This window comes from Belonocnema kinseyi, chromosome 3 (assembly GCF_010883055.1).
Source record: "Belonocnema kinseyi isolate 2016_QV_RU_SX_M_011 chromosome 3, B_treatae_v1, whole genome shotgun sequence".
NCBI lineage: Eukaryota > Metazoa > Arthropoda > Insecta > Hymenoptera > Cynipidae > Belonocnema > Belonocnema kinseyi.
This window is the reverse complement of record NC_046659.1, coordinates 46,717,837-46,731,476: the sequence shown is the minus strand read 5'-3', so window position 1 is coordinate 46,731,476 and position 13,640 is coordinate 46,717,837. Positions and strand designations below refer to the sequence as shown.

At 34.1% G+C, this 13,640-nt stretch overlaps 1 protein-coding gene across 5 annotated transcripts in view; it reads left to right on the top strand.

The window, feature by feature from the left end:
* Positions 1-13,640, top strand: part of LOC117170322 (serine/threonine-protein kinase fray2) — a 109,868-nt gene that overhangs the window by 7,174 nt on the left and 89,054 nt on the right. The window contains exon 2 of one of the 5 annotated variants that reach the window (XM_033357025.1): positions 2,789-2,827. The exons of the other annotated variants lie outside the window; for them this stretch is intronic. Coding sequence (XP_033212916.1) covers positions 2,789-2,827 — 39 coding nt within the window. The remainder of the gene's footprint in view (positions 1-2,788; positions 2,828-13,640) is intronic. 5 annotated transcript variants of the gene reach the window in all.

The following is a 13,640-nucleotide window of genomic DNA, read 5'->3' as shown; positions in this document are numbered from 1 at the left end:
TGACGGTTTCCAATCGTACCTGATTTCTGGAACATTTTTTCTTATTTTTAATCCACGAATCTTCATTTCTAGTTGTTTTTCTACCTTGTTTCATTTTAATATCTTTTTCTTTTTAATTAATATTCTCAAAAATATCTCAAAAATCTCAATAATTTCAAAAAAAAATGCTTTTCCAACTATTATAAGAAACAATCACTTCGCTGATGCTATGCTTGAAGGTTAAAATTCATTAAAATAGCTTGAAGGTTAAAATTCATGATTTTTGCATTGCCTCAAAGAAAAATTAATAACTTTTTTGTTTAATACAGTATTCTCGTTTTTCTTTCTTAGATAGTTTCAGAAGACTTAAACACGTACTTTCTATTGGGGAAATCGGGAAATGATAAAAATTGGCTAAATTAGCGCTAGTTGAAGTGAAAAAAGATTGGAATTTTTCGTTTTCAAAAAATCCACTTTTTACCATTACAAATTTATATTGGAAAGATAGTCGCCTCAAGCACCCTAACAGATATTTCGTATCTGCGGTGCTGCTTGGGTTGGAGAGAAGGGCATCTAGAGACTCGTCTACCACCACTCTCGCTCTCTTTAACCGAAATAGTCGTAAGCGCAAAACATGTGTGGCTGGCGGGAATTTCTCCAGTTTGGGAATGTCAGGTTTAGAAGTTCTGAAAAAAATTTTAAAAATAATTTAAAATTTGGAAAAATTTAAAACGACATGTAAATGTTTCAAGATTTTGAAGCATTTTAAGAGGTTTTGGACTATTTAAGAATAAAAATCATTTAACTTTTAATTTAAGAAGTGTTCAGTTTCTTTAAAGAATGTAATCGTTCAATAGGGTTGTTTCCAAAGTCTGATACAATTTTTCCTATAAATGGATCGTATAGTATATAAAATTGTAATTACAAAAACGCCCAAAAAATATTTTTTACATATTGTTTACTATTTTTAATTTAATGTTGAAATATGATTTTTGTATTGAGATGTCGATTGGAGGGCCCCTTTGACGTCAAAGGGGTCGAATTTTCCACCAATCACAACTCACGTGTCAGTGATTCTAAAATATCTTTTTCTGTGCCGATTTTTTTGTTTTTGGTTATGCGCACATCGGAAATAGAAGTCGCAAAATTCGTAAATATGTACGATTTTAAAATGTGTTAATAATTGCACTTACTCTTTTCCTTTAAGGAGGTCACCTCGTGTGACGGCCCGTTTTTTTAACCTTTTTTGGGATTTTTTTTTGACGAATGATAACAATATACAACTTTGAACTTTTGACTATATATTTATTCACATTTGAACAGTAAATTGTGCAAGTTTGAACCCAAAATGTTTATTATAATGCGTATGACACTACTCCGAAGACACCCATGGCAACAAAAAGTGTGTCCATGGCCGGCATGATTCCGGGCGCACGGCTTATTTGAAATCAAAAAACCAAACGGCATTTTAATATGTGAAGCTGTGGTTTGGGGTTTTTTTAATTATCCTAGTTCAGGCAATGCATACACATGTGCTGAATCTACTCTACAAATTTCAAAGCAATCGGTCAAACCGTCTTTGAGATATCATGCCGGCCAATGCGAAAAACGTGGTTTCGAGAAAAACGCGTTTGAAAGTTCAAGAACGCTTTAAACAATGAAGGAGACCTAGTCGTTCTAACAGCTGTAACTTTCCAATGACTTCGAATATTGGAATATCACTTCACCAGGATATTCTACACATACGTAGAAATAAATTTAGGCAACACAAAAAATCGTTTTTTTCGAACGGACACACGGGGTGACCCCCTTAACATGCTACTGGCTCTTAAACAAAACATTACAACAGGATAACTTTTTTGTCACGTAATCCTTAACAAATAAAGCTATCAAATCAAAATAGTCAAAATTGACAGCAGACCGTGACCTAACCTCTTTATCATGAGTTTCACATTGTCACATTGATATATAATTATGAGAACGTCTGAGTCACGTGACACCAATTTTAATGAGTGTTTTACCGCCTTCAATTTTTAATAATTCTTTTTCTGTTGAATGACACAAATGAAAAAAAAGTTATAACGCATTCAATTCAGGTTAAAAAATTATTTTATCTAAAATCGCGAAATAACCCTATTTTTAATGTTTCTAGCTTCAAAAGATTTTTTATTTGACAGGTCACCTGCATTTAATTTAAACTTCTTATTTAAAGTGTTAGTAGCTTCTATTTTATAAGTGCAAATTATTGAAAATTTGCATACAAAATTTTGGAATTAAAAAACTTAAAAGGAAAACGCTAAAAAATGTTGGCGTTAGTCTGATTTTTTAAATTTCATTACCGTGAAAAATGTTTGCGAACCAGGAAATGACCGGGAATTTTTTTCTTTGATTAAAACGGCTACCCTGCATTTTTTTAGAGAAAGATTTAAGCACATATAAATACCAAATTTTAAGGTATAAAATGACAAATCCTTAATTTTTTAAAATGGTTGTCTTAGGATTGTTTAACTTTCCCTGCTTCAATTCTGAAAAAAATTTTTTTTGTAAAAACTATCAGGTAGAGAAAAAATTACATACGACAAAAATTGTTTATTTCAATAAGACCTGATAGTTTCGAAAATAATTCGATTTGATAAAACGGGCTACCGATATTGCAAACCAATTTAGTTTTAAATATTTTAATCTGCAATTCAGAGATATGCAATTGATTGAATCGCCATTTGAATGGATTCTTTTTTCTGTGTTTTAATACAAAAAATTTAGACGCCCCGTTTTGAAGTACGGACTGATTGACCATAACCTTTCGCAGGATTCCTGGAAACCGATGAAAAATGTGACAAAAACTGCTGTAAGTAACTGCCCGCCCGGTACGTGACGAATGCAATAGGACTATTATATGACCGTCGCATCACTGCTCAGTGCCGTGTAGGTGCCAAAATCAGCACAAACACCCACTGAAACGGCACTGGCGGCCCAGTGCCTTTCGCCAGTGCTTTTTCAGTGCTTTTTCATCGGCAGGAAGGTGACTCACTGTTGATGTCGTTACCCACGCAGGAATAGTAAGGAGTAGTATTCCTGTAATCCAAGAATTCGTTACTGTTTGCAACGAATGGATACCGAGGGGAAGTTCCGCGCACATGCGCATTGGCGGTTGTCATGTCAACCAGGGGAGTAGCTCTCTTACAAAGACCTGTAGAATAAATGTGGCATGAGATTTGACCGCGGCCGAGTGGCGGCGCAAGCTGTACTTTTAGACCGACAACTACTCAAACTTATGGGGAAAATACAAGTTTAATCTATTTTAATGAGGTATTTTCACTTCAATCAGCAGCTAACTTCACTTCGTAGATATGCTGAGGGGAAAAACAAGAGACCAAATGCATGGGATTCCGTTCATTTTTGACCTATTTTGCTAATATCTTCGTAAAAGCAAATTTTTTCTATATAAGTGTGTTTGAAAAATAGTTCTTATTTTTTAATTACTATTTAATGAAATAATAAGATGATAATAATGATTATTAATTATAAAGAGATTACAGAAATAAAGTTATGTTCCATTCATTTGATCCATTGTTTTCCCCTCAGCTTTGAACAAAGTGAAGTTAGCTGATGGTTGAAGTGGAAATACCTAATTGTTAAAATACGTTTTTTTCATATATATTAATCTCAAAATATATTTTGTAGCATACTAAATGTCCAATAAATTAATAAGTACTAATGAAAAGTGAAAAAGAAACATATTCATGATTAAATACGAATACACTTTTCAGAGAGTAACAATAATAATTCCACAAAATGAACATTCAATTTTCAACAGTGACATAAGTAAATATTATAAACTGTGAAAATTATGAATATTAATTAAATTTTCTCTTTATTAACATTTATAATGATTATTGAAAATTAAAACTCACGCCTTATTGAACTTAACTATACAGATTTATGGTTCTTTTTAAGGGCATGCTCTTTGGTGACCAGGTGACCAAACTAGTCCCCGGTTATGAGAATTTTTTTGGTGTTCACTGTGTCCACACGGATTGAGATATCGTGTTTAAAATTTGACAGATTAAATAAAAAGCACTAAAGAACGTTTGTATACATCAATATGTTTATAATTTTAGAGAAAGTTTATTTATAAATTGATGAAATATGATATTACCATTCCCCACAAAAAGGGTTCTATTAATTTTTTTGATACGGCCCACATTTTTCGAAAAATAGCAGGGCAAATTCCAAAAATTTGTAAAAAAAGGTTGAAAACTTGCATTTATACTAGTTCTGAATTGATATCGGATAAATTTAAGCACTAATTGTCGGCAAGATCAATGCAATGAGTAAATAATACATTAAGAACTTATTTCTTATTGTTTAGAAATAATTTTATTAATGGAATGAATGTTTTAATTTTATACGGTTTTCAGAATAGCGAACTTATGTATGTAAGTATTTGAGATCACTTACTCGAAAAATGTTAGGAATAGCTTAGTCCCTTAGCCGTATGAATAGTTTAACCGCCCGGGCCATGTGCGGGGAAGAGGAGGGCGTCTTCTCAAGTTTTCTCGTCCATGTGACTATACAGACAAGGCATGGTAAAATTTATTAAACTCTTGGAAAAAAAAGAGACCCTGCAAAGAACAATGCAAGTTTTCAAAGATCAACGTAAATGGCGAGATTGCATCAATGAAGCAGGGCAAATATTCATAAAAGCGTTGTATGGTATGGAGAATGAATCCCCACTGAATACAGACAGACATCAGTTCTTCATTATGTCTATATCTAAGATTGCTTGCAATCTTGCATCTATTCCACCAACCGAAGCAGCAGCAAGGCAACCTTTGCTTCGAACATACCATCAGGTTTAATGTTGGTTGGGCAACACAAAAAGTCCGAAAGATTGGGATGGGAAAAAGAAGCAAGCATGGCCTAACACTAATCCCCACTCTCAAAGATGTGGCTCCATAAGAACTGATGCAGAGAATTTCGTGCAAATGCACCAAAGGCTGTAAAGCAGCCTGCACTGACAGAAAAGCTGGTCTGCTATCCTCAAAGATTTGTGGCAACGGCCGTAGTCAATATTCCACGAATATCAAGGAAGATGAGAACACCAGCAACATTGACGACAGAGTCGGTATACAATTAGAGCGCTTTTTGAGAGACGAGGTCGACGATGGGCTTCAATCAGAGGGCGAGTCTTCTGAGTCAATTGATGATGATGACAATAAACAGGAGAGTAGAGGTGACCTAAGAGAGGTCTACCCTAAACCATCAAACTCAGGTGTGACAGCATTTTAGCGTAGGCGAATGCAGGACGAGCCTTCCACCGATGATAATGACAACGAAAAGGAGAGTAGAGGTGACCTAATGAAGGTCGAACCTCATCAATCAACCTCAGGTGTGAGAAGATCTAAGCGTGGTGGAATGAAGGATTAGCCACTTCTAAATTAATTAGTCGGCTGAAATTTTTTTTTTGGAATGTCACAAATTCACAAATAATTATTACTTTTATATACCGTAAGGTTAAATTCATACCAGTCATAGGAAAGCTTTAAGTGCAAGTGAGATGTTATAATAACAAAATCATCTCTCGCATAATAGCTTCAAGGAGCTGTGTAGTGCCTTCATAACACCTGATAAAGAATGCCCGCACAATACACCTGCCGAAAATAGGCAGCTTAGCTGACCCGAAGAATTACAGGCCAATCACTTGTTTGAACACACTGTATCCTAAGGCTATCCCAAATGATAAGATTGTTCGAGCAATTGAACCTATGTGGCAAGAAATGTATGAACAACACGGCTCAAAGAAAGGCGTAGCAGGATGTCGGGAGTAGCCATTCGATACGAGACTGTCTCGATATATTGTTGAAAAGTCTCGGTTTTTCTCGTATCGGTATCGGTTTTCGAGACTCCAGTCTCGGTTTTGTCTCGTATCGTTTTGGTAACGGAGAACCGATATATCGCTCGCATCGTCTCGGATTCTGAGACTAGACAGTCAGATGGTGGTTTTCTGCGAAACAACAGTAGAAGGGGAATGGTGACGAATTTCAACTACCTGAATACCAAGAACTTTTTCTTGTAATTCAAAGTCTGAATTTTCAAATGCACGAAATATATTTTCGGCATTTATTTTATAACTGCATTATTTTCAATGTATCATATTATTATATTTTTGCACTGTTTTTAGATTAGGAAACAATGAACAAAAAATTTCATCAATTTTGAATGACAAGAACATGAAGATTATTCTCTTTTAGATTGTTAAGCTTCAAAACTTCTAAAATTTCTAAATGTCTCTTAAACCAACTCAATTTTTTTGTTAATTTTGAAAAACTGTCTAAATTACAAAAACGGAAGTTGTCAGTACAGAACTCGACAACCAACAAAATAGAAATATTTCGAAACAGAGAAAAAGGAGCCTGTAAAATGGAAATTATCGTTAAAAGATGAAGCAAGTATCCATTTCCGAGTTAAAGTATTGCTCAATTTGAGTCAAAACAGTTTTATTACAAAAATTTATCGATGTCTAATGAAGTGGATGTTGAAGTTGACAATCTCAAAGTGACACTTACCTAAAACTGGAGCAGGCTCGTCTGCAGAATGCGATAAAAATGTAATATTTAAATTAAAACAAATGGACGCCTGCATAGGGGTAAATGAAGTTTAATGTCAAATACTCAGCTAGTTCCCACAAAAGCGACAGAGTATTTGGAGATACAAATTTCATGGGTTTTCAAAATCAGCTTTGAATAGCGATTAGAAATGGAATTTTCAATTTGTTACAAAAATAAAAACTTATTCCCGAAATATGTGAATGCTGAATGATTATAACAAACAAATGATTTTTTCCTGATAAAATAAAAATCGAAGCTCGTGTTATTGGTGATACAACAGTATTACAGACATTTTTTTGCTAAAAATCCTCAAAAATAAGAAATTTTATATTATTTCTTTTGTGAATAAATGATAGTAATTCCAAAAAAATATCGCTAAACTAAAATTTCATTAAACATTGTGAAGGATAATAAAATTTTATTTCAAACCAATCCTTTTACCACAATTGGAAATTAATTTGTTATGCATTATGTAAGCAAAAAACCCATTTTTTATAAAAAATGTGTTCAATAACTTTTTTGCTGCTACTTTTAAGTTACGCTTTTCTAAAAGAGTCAGTTATGAGTAAGTTTCGATAAAAAGCTTTTACCGATTTTTCCCGTAAAATATCAATTTCTTATTTTTATTTTGATAATAAGAATATCAATAAATTTGTGATTAGATTTTTCCATATTTTTCAATAATTGTGAAGATAATATTAATATAAGCAAATTAAAAAACCCAGAAGGAAATAAAATTAAATTTGATTAACACTTAAACAAATCTTCTAATAATAACCTATTATAGATATCAACACATTTGTATATAGCAGGATAATCAGTATTACCATTTTGATTTTGAAGTATAAATCCAATTTTTGTCTATGATTTCACAGAAAACTTAAAACTATATCTAACGATTGTAGAAATGCAAATACGTTAGAAATTAATTTAGAAAAATTTACAGTACTTTTCTTTATTTTATACAATGTTACAACATCTGAGGAATAATTGGTCAGTTTGACGTTTCAAACTTTAGATCTTTTAGAAATTTGGAAGAAATTATGAAATATTTTATATATTTTCGGCAACATTTTCAAGTTTGAGAATATTTTTAATCTCTTCAAAAATTCTAAAATTAGTTCTTATTTTGTATAACTCGAATTTGTCTAACAAATTATGAAAAACTTTCAAAATTATAAAAATTGCACCTCTACATTTCCACAAATCCTTCACATTTTGTAGAATTGTTTTTTAATCTTTTTAAATATTCTTTAACAAGTAATTATTAAAATAAAAAGTTTTTCCAAATTTTTCCAAGAATTTCGAGAAAATATTTGCTTATTTCTCTTCAAATCATAAATAATCTTGAAATATTTTTAAAACGTCGAAAAATTCTTAATACCTTTTTAAATAATTCGAATTTTTCCTTTAAAAAAATCTGATAAATTGAAAAAATTACCTAAAAACTTTCCACATTCTTTTTATGAGAAGTTTGTAAATGTGTTTAAATACTTAGTAATCTTTTTTGAATATTCTCGTCAAATTAATTTTTCAAAAAGAAAAAGAATCAATTTCAATCTTGCTAGAAAACTTTAGAAAATTTTTGATTCTCTTGAAATCTTTTAAAACACGTGAAAGGCTTCTAAATTTTTTGTTCTCTATCTTTGAAAATTTACTTCTTGTGAAAAATTCCTAAAAGTCTTTGGAACTAACTCGAATAAAAAAAATTGGATAAAATTCAAATATTACAAAAATTGCCTTTATACCTTCTACATTTTTTTCGACCTTTAGAGAAATCTTTTTCATTTTTTGAAAATGTTCTTTGGCAATGAAGTATCTATTTAAATATTTTGAATTTCTCCTGAAATTAAAAAAAAAAACTGCAAAATTTAAAAAATATCTTAAAATCTTTCAGATTCTTTTTGGGCCAAGTTTGCAAGTTTTTGAAATATTAAAAATTGTTGTTTTTCAAATAAAAAAATTCAAATTAATTATAAAATTTGTCTAGGAAACTGAAGAAAATTCATCATTTTCTTGAAACCTTTCAAAACTATTGAAAAACTTCTAAATTTGTTGTTGGCTATCTTAAAAAATGTAATTTTTGTTAAAATTTTATTGCATTATTTTCAAGTTTTAAATTATTCTTGAATTATTTTTAAACTAATAAGTAACTCTTAAACTTCCAGTAATTATAATATAAATAAATAAGCAAACATAAAGCATAAAATAGGTTTTGTTTCAAATAGAAGTTGAAGAATATCTCTGTGCCTCTTGCTCAATAAATAAAAAGTAAGAGAACTTATTTTAATAAAAACTTTCGTTTAAATGAAACAAACTTTTATTTGTCCATGTAAACGATTTGATTTAAAAATTGAATTGAAACAAGTTTCAGTTTGTTTGAATGAACCAAATAACTATCTCAGTGAGTGCTTTAAAATTTCTTCGGTAGTGTAAAGTCCAGTGGTCGGCAAACGTTTTGCTCAGGTTTCAGGTATGGTCAGGCCAGCCCCTACTTAATTTTTTCTACTACTTTTCGGTATATTCATGGACCTCAGTGTAAGTGAGCTTACTCCAGGAGGGGTCTTTTGTCCACAGGCATGTGAAAGTAAGGAACTTTAAAAACTTTTAATTTTTCAGCTAACGATTTGAAAATAGCATCATCAGCATCCACGAATTTTGTCGATTCCAATCATATATTACTTGGCTAAAAAAGTTGGATATTTGACGGAGTTTAATATCAAGAAAATTCAACTTAATATTCAATTTAACACTAAATACTTCTCAAATTTTGAACCTTTATGGACAAATTACATGTCTTTGGAATCCGAAAAATACGTAGATTCAAAATATATTACTTTCAAATCACTGATTGCAAAATTAAGAATTTTTTAATCTCAAATTTGTTTCCATTTTTCAACCAAGGACCCATGAGAAAAAGGGTGGTCTGCTAAAGCTCGCAGGTACCTGACCAGAAAGTAGGTCGTTGGTCAGCCCGGTCAGAGTAGCCTGACTTGATCAGGAGCATGCCGAACACTGGTGTAAACTATAGAGGTCTAGTCTAGAGTCTAAAGTTTCGATTTTTAGAATATGTATAATTCTTCTCCTTAAAGGTCTTCTCCCAAAGGGCTAAGCTCCTCACAGCCCTCCCCGCAGCTCCTTTTTCTGGTACCTGCGGTCGGCCACGCGACCATCCCAACACTCTCTCCTATTGTGAGCGAGGAAAATCCCATCTGGTCATTTTGTCTCGGAATTCCGATACAAAACAACGCTTTCGATATTTTTCCGATACGGCACAAAACCGAGCAATACAAATCCGAGTTTGGAAGGGGAGTATCGTATCGGTATCGTCTCAGTATCGAAAAAAATCGCTCGGCGGCATCACTAGTCGGGAGAACCTGCTCATCGATAGATGTGTCTGCGAAGATGCAGCATACTACCAGCGTGGCCTATCGATGGCCTGGATTGATTACCGGAAAGCTTTCGATTCGACCTCCCATAGACTTATCGTCTGCCTTTTGGAAAGCTTAAAGGTTCTTCCGCAAATCGTTAGATGCATAGAGAGATTGCTGCCGCTTTGGAAAACCAGATTTACTATCTCATCTGGAAAAAAATCGTGTGACAATGAACAAGGTCACCTTTCGGAGAGGTGTCTTTCAGGGCGACACCATGAGCCCACTCCTCTTTTGCCTCACATTATTGCCACTGTCTCTAGCACTTCGCGATTCCAACGGGTACTGCTGCGGATACTTCTGCGGTCGAACGATATACTAAGGAAATAGGAATGGAATTTGGGTTAGACAAATGCGCCAAGGTTCATTTGAAGTGAGGAAAACTTAATGGCATCCCTGAAGACCCTGAACTCGTCGATAGAAGCGCTATACGACACCTTTGCGCTGGAGAGACTTATACATACCTGGGCGTGCCACAGAGCCGCATTCAAGATATGACATCTATAAAGGATAATCTCCGAAGCAGATACAAAAGTCTCATCCGTAAGATTTGGTCTTCCGAACTGTCGGCAAGGAACAAAGTATCTACAACGAACATGCTTGCCGTCCTGGTAGTACCCTATTCATTTGAAGTGGTACCATGGACGAAGAAAGAGCTTAAATCCCTTGATATCGGGACAAGAAAGGTTATGCACATGAACAAAAGCATGCATCTTAAGTCTTCTGTTCCGCGACTGTGCATCTCACGCCGTCAAGGTGATCGCGGAATATTGAGTCTTGAATGTCTTCACAACAGGATTATTCTGGGTACAGCTCATAGAGTCGCAAATGGAAGAGACCCTCTTCTTAAAATGGTCAGGAGTCACGAAGAAGTGGGCAACGAAGCGTTTATGTGCAAAGCAGCGGAGGAGGCTGCTGAAACACTCGGACTTGACTTCAGTATTAGGGGTGAGCAAAATGCATCAAATCTTATCTATCTCGAGTACTCATTCCTGAAAGCCCGGATTAAGAAAGCACAAGAGAAAAACTTCCGTGAACAGCTCCTCGATAATAGGATGCACGGCATCTTCCAGGAAAATCCAGGGAAATCGAGTCAATTGTCGAGAATGAGAAGTGCTGCATATACTGGAACTTTATATTTTCAACAATTGTTTCTGTTGCACACTCGAAGCCTGACATGGTTCTTCTTGACTTCAAGAAGCGAACCATGTTCGTTATCGAATTTTCGGCGTTAGCTAACGAAAACATCATAGTGAAGGAGAATGAAAAGAAAGAGAGGTATAGAGACCTCATAAGAGTGTTGTGACGATTGTACCCGGAATATTCTGCCAAACCAATCGTCCTTATTGAAGCTCTTGGAGGTGCCAAGCTTTGACTGGTTAGTAGCCTGAAAAGCATCCCTGCGTGTAAACAATATGCTAAAACACTTGCGGGAAAAATGCAGAAGGTTGTCTTCCTTGGGTCGCTCCGTGTCCTCAGGGTGCACGAGTCTTTTGCCGGATCGTCGTATTGATTCCGTTACAGACTGTAACCACCTATCTCACGATCGTGAGACATGGTTGTGGCTGAAATTTTACCGCGATTTTGCTGGGATCACGTGAAGTTTTTTAGATTGGTACCTGCTCCCGGCGAAATCCTGCGGTTGTCCTTATGACAAACTTTTAATTATATATATTACAGCCACGCGCTTGTCGTTCAGTCAACACTAGCTGAAAGTGGTTGAGCCCTGTTGTACGTCAAAGGTATTCGTCGTTTTTGTTTTGAATTACAATGAACCTAATTTAATTTTCGATACGCCTGTGGCATTCTGGATTTTTTACATTCCAACGACCAAGCTATCTTCTAGATTTTTCGAGTAAGTGATCTCAAATAGTTAAATACATAGACTCGCAATTGTGAAAACCGTATATGATGAAAACCTTTATTCCATTAATAAGATTATTTCTAAACAATAAAAATGAAGTTGTTAATATATTATTTATTTAATAGCACCAATCTTAGCGACAATTAGTGTATACATTTATCCAATGTCAATTCAGAACTAGTATAAGTGCAAGTTTTCAACATTTTTTACAAATTTTTTTACTTTTCCCGGCTATTATTAAAAAAATATGGGCCGTATTGAAAAAAATGAATAGAACCTTTTTTGTTGGGAATTTGATGTACTTCAATTTTTGTAGACACGGAGTTTGCAAAAAAACCATAAACAAACGAGTTATAAATAAAAACCCGTTTTTTGAAAGCTTACGCCCCTGCCAGAAGACACGCACAAGTCAGGAGAGGGGTAGAACGAAGACGGTTCCTTATATGGACCCAAATAACATTTTAAAACCATAATTTGTTTATTCGGAATTATTGTCAAACAATACTACACGGAAAAAATCTGGGTGGAGGGGGTTACCAAGTACACTAGTACCAATGTTGCTCGCCACGGCTGGACTTCTATCGGTTCGAAAATGGAACTACGGTAGTTCAATCCTCTTGGGACCAGCTCGATTCGGCTAGCGAACGCCCTACGTACGATGTCGATTGGAGGGATCCTTTGACGTCAAAGGGGTCGGATTTTCCACCAATCACAGTTCACGTGTCAGTGATTTTCAAATATCTTTTTCTGTGCCGATGTTTGGATCATGGTTATGTGCATATCGAAAATAGAAGTCGCAAAATATGGTTAAAAAAAATTTTCAAAGGAGGGTTGCGTAAAAACCAATAGAAAAAATCAACCGAAAATAGATATATTTACAGTATGTATAAAGAATTCATTGAAAAAGTACGTAAATGTAGTCATGCATTTACAGAACATTTCATAAATACGTACGATTTTAAAATGTGTTAATAATTGCATTCAATGTTTTCCTTCGACATACTACTGGCTCTTAAACGACATTTAAGGGCATGTGATACTTAGAAAATTGTCGATTTTACCAGTTTCAGGTTCCCCCGGCTTTTTTTGTAGGTTAATTAAAAAAAGTTTTAATTTAGCAAAATGTGATTAATTTGCATAGCGCTTAGGAAATAGTATCGTCTTTTTCAGTGTTAGATTCCCCCGGCTCTATTCCTAGGATAAGAAATATTTTGCCTTCAAAATTTGGAAAATGATAGCGAACATGCTAATGGACGTCCCCACACACTTTTTTTGTGTTTTTTTTATCAAAAAAATTTTGATATTGCTAACAAAGTGCGTGTATATTTCGAAGTTATGTGTGTTACAATTCATCCGAGCGTTACTTCCAAACTACACAGTATTTTTGGCCGAAAACTTTGGACTTACAAATAAACATAGTAACTAATCTCCCGGAACTAATCCTTTTTGCAAGCAATCAAAAAAGTTTATTTTATAAATAATTTCCAGATTATCGGAAAGGCAGAGGTGAAAAACGACGAAACCTCGAAATAATGCAAATGCATAAAATTTGTATTTAGCACAATAAATTTTTTTTGTTATCATCCCTCAAAAAAGAGTCTGGGGACGTCCGTTATGATATTTTATAGCATCTCTGAATTCAGTTTTTAAAAATTTTCATTTTTGTGGGAAAAAAGCCGGGGAATCTGTAAGTATCACATGCCCTTAAGCATGAATAATCAGGGGAAGATCTTACGTAAGAGGGGGGGGGGGGGG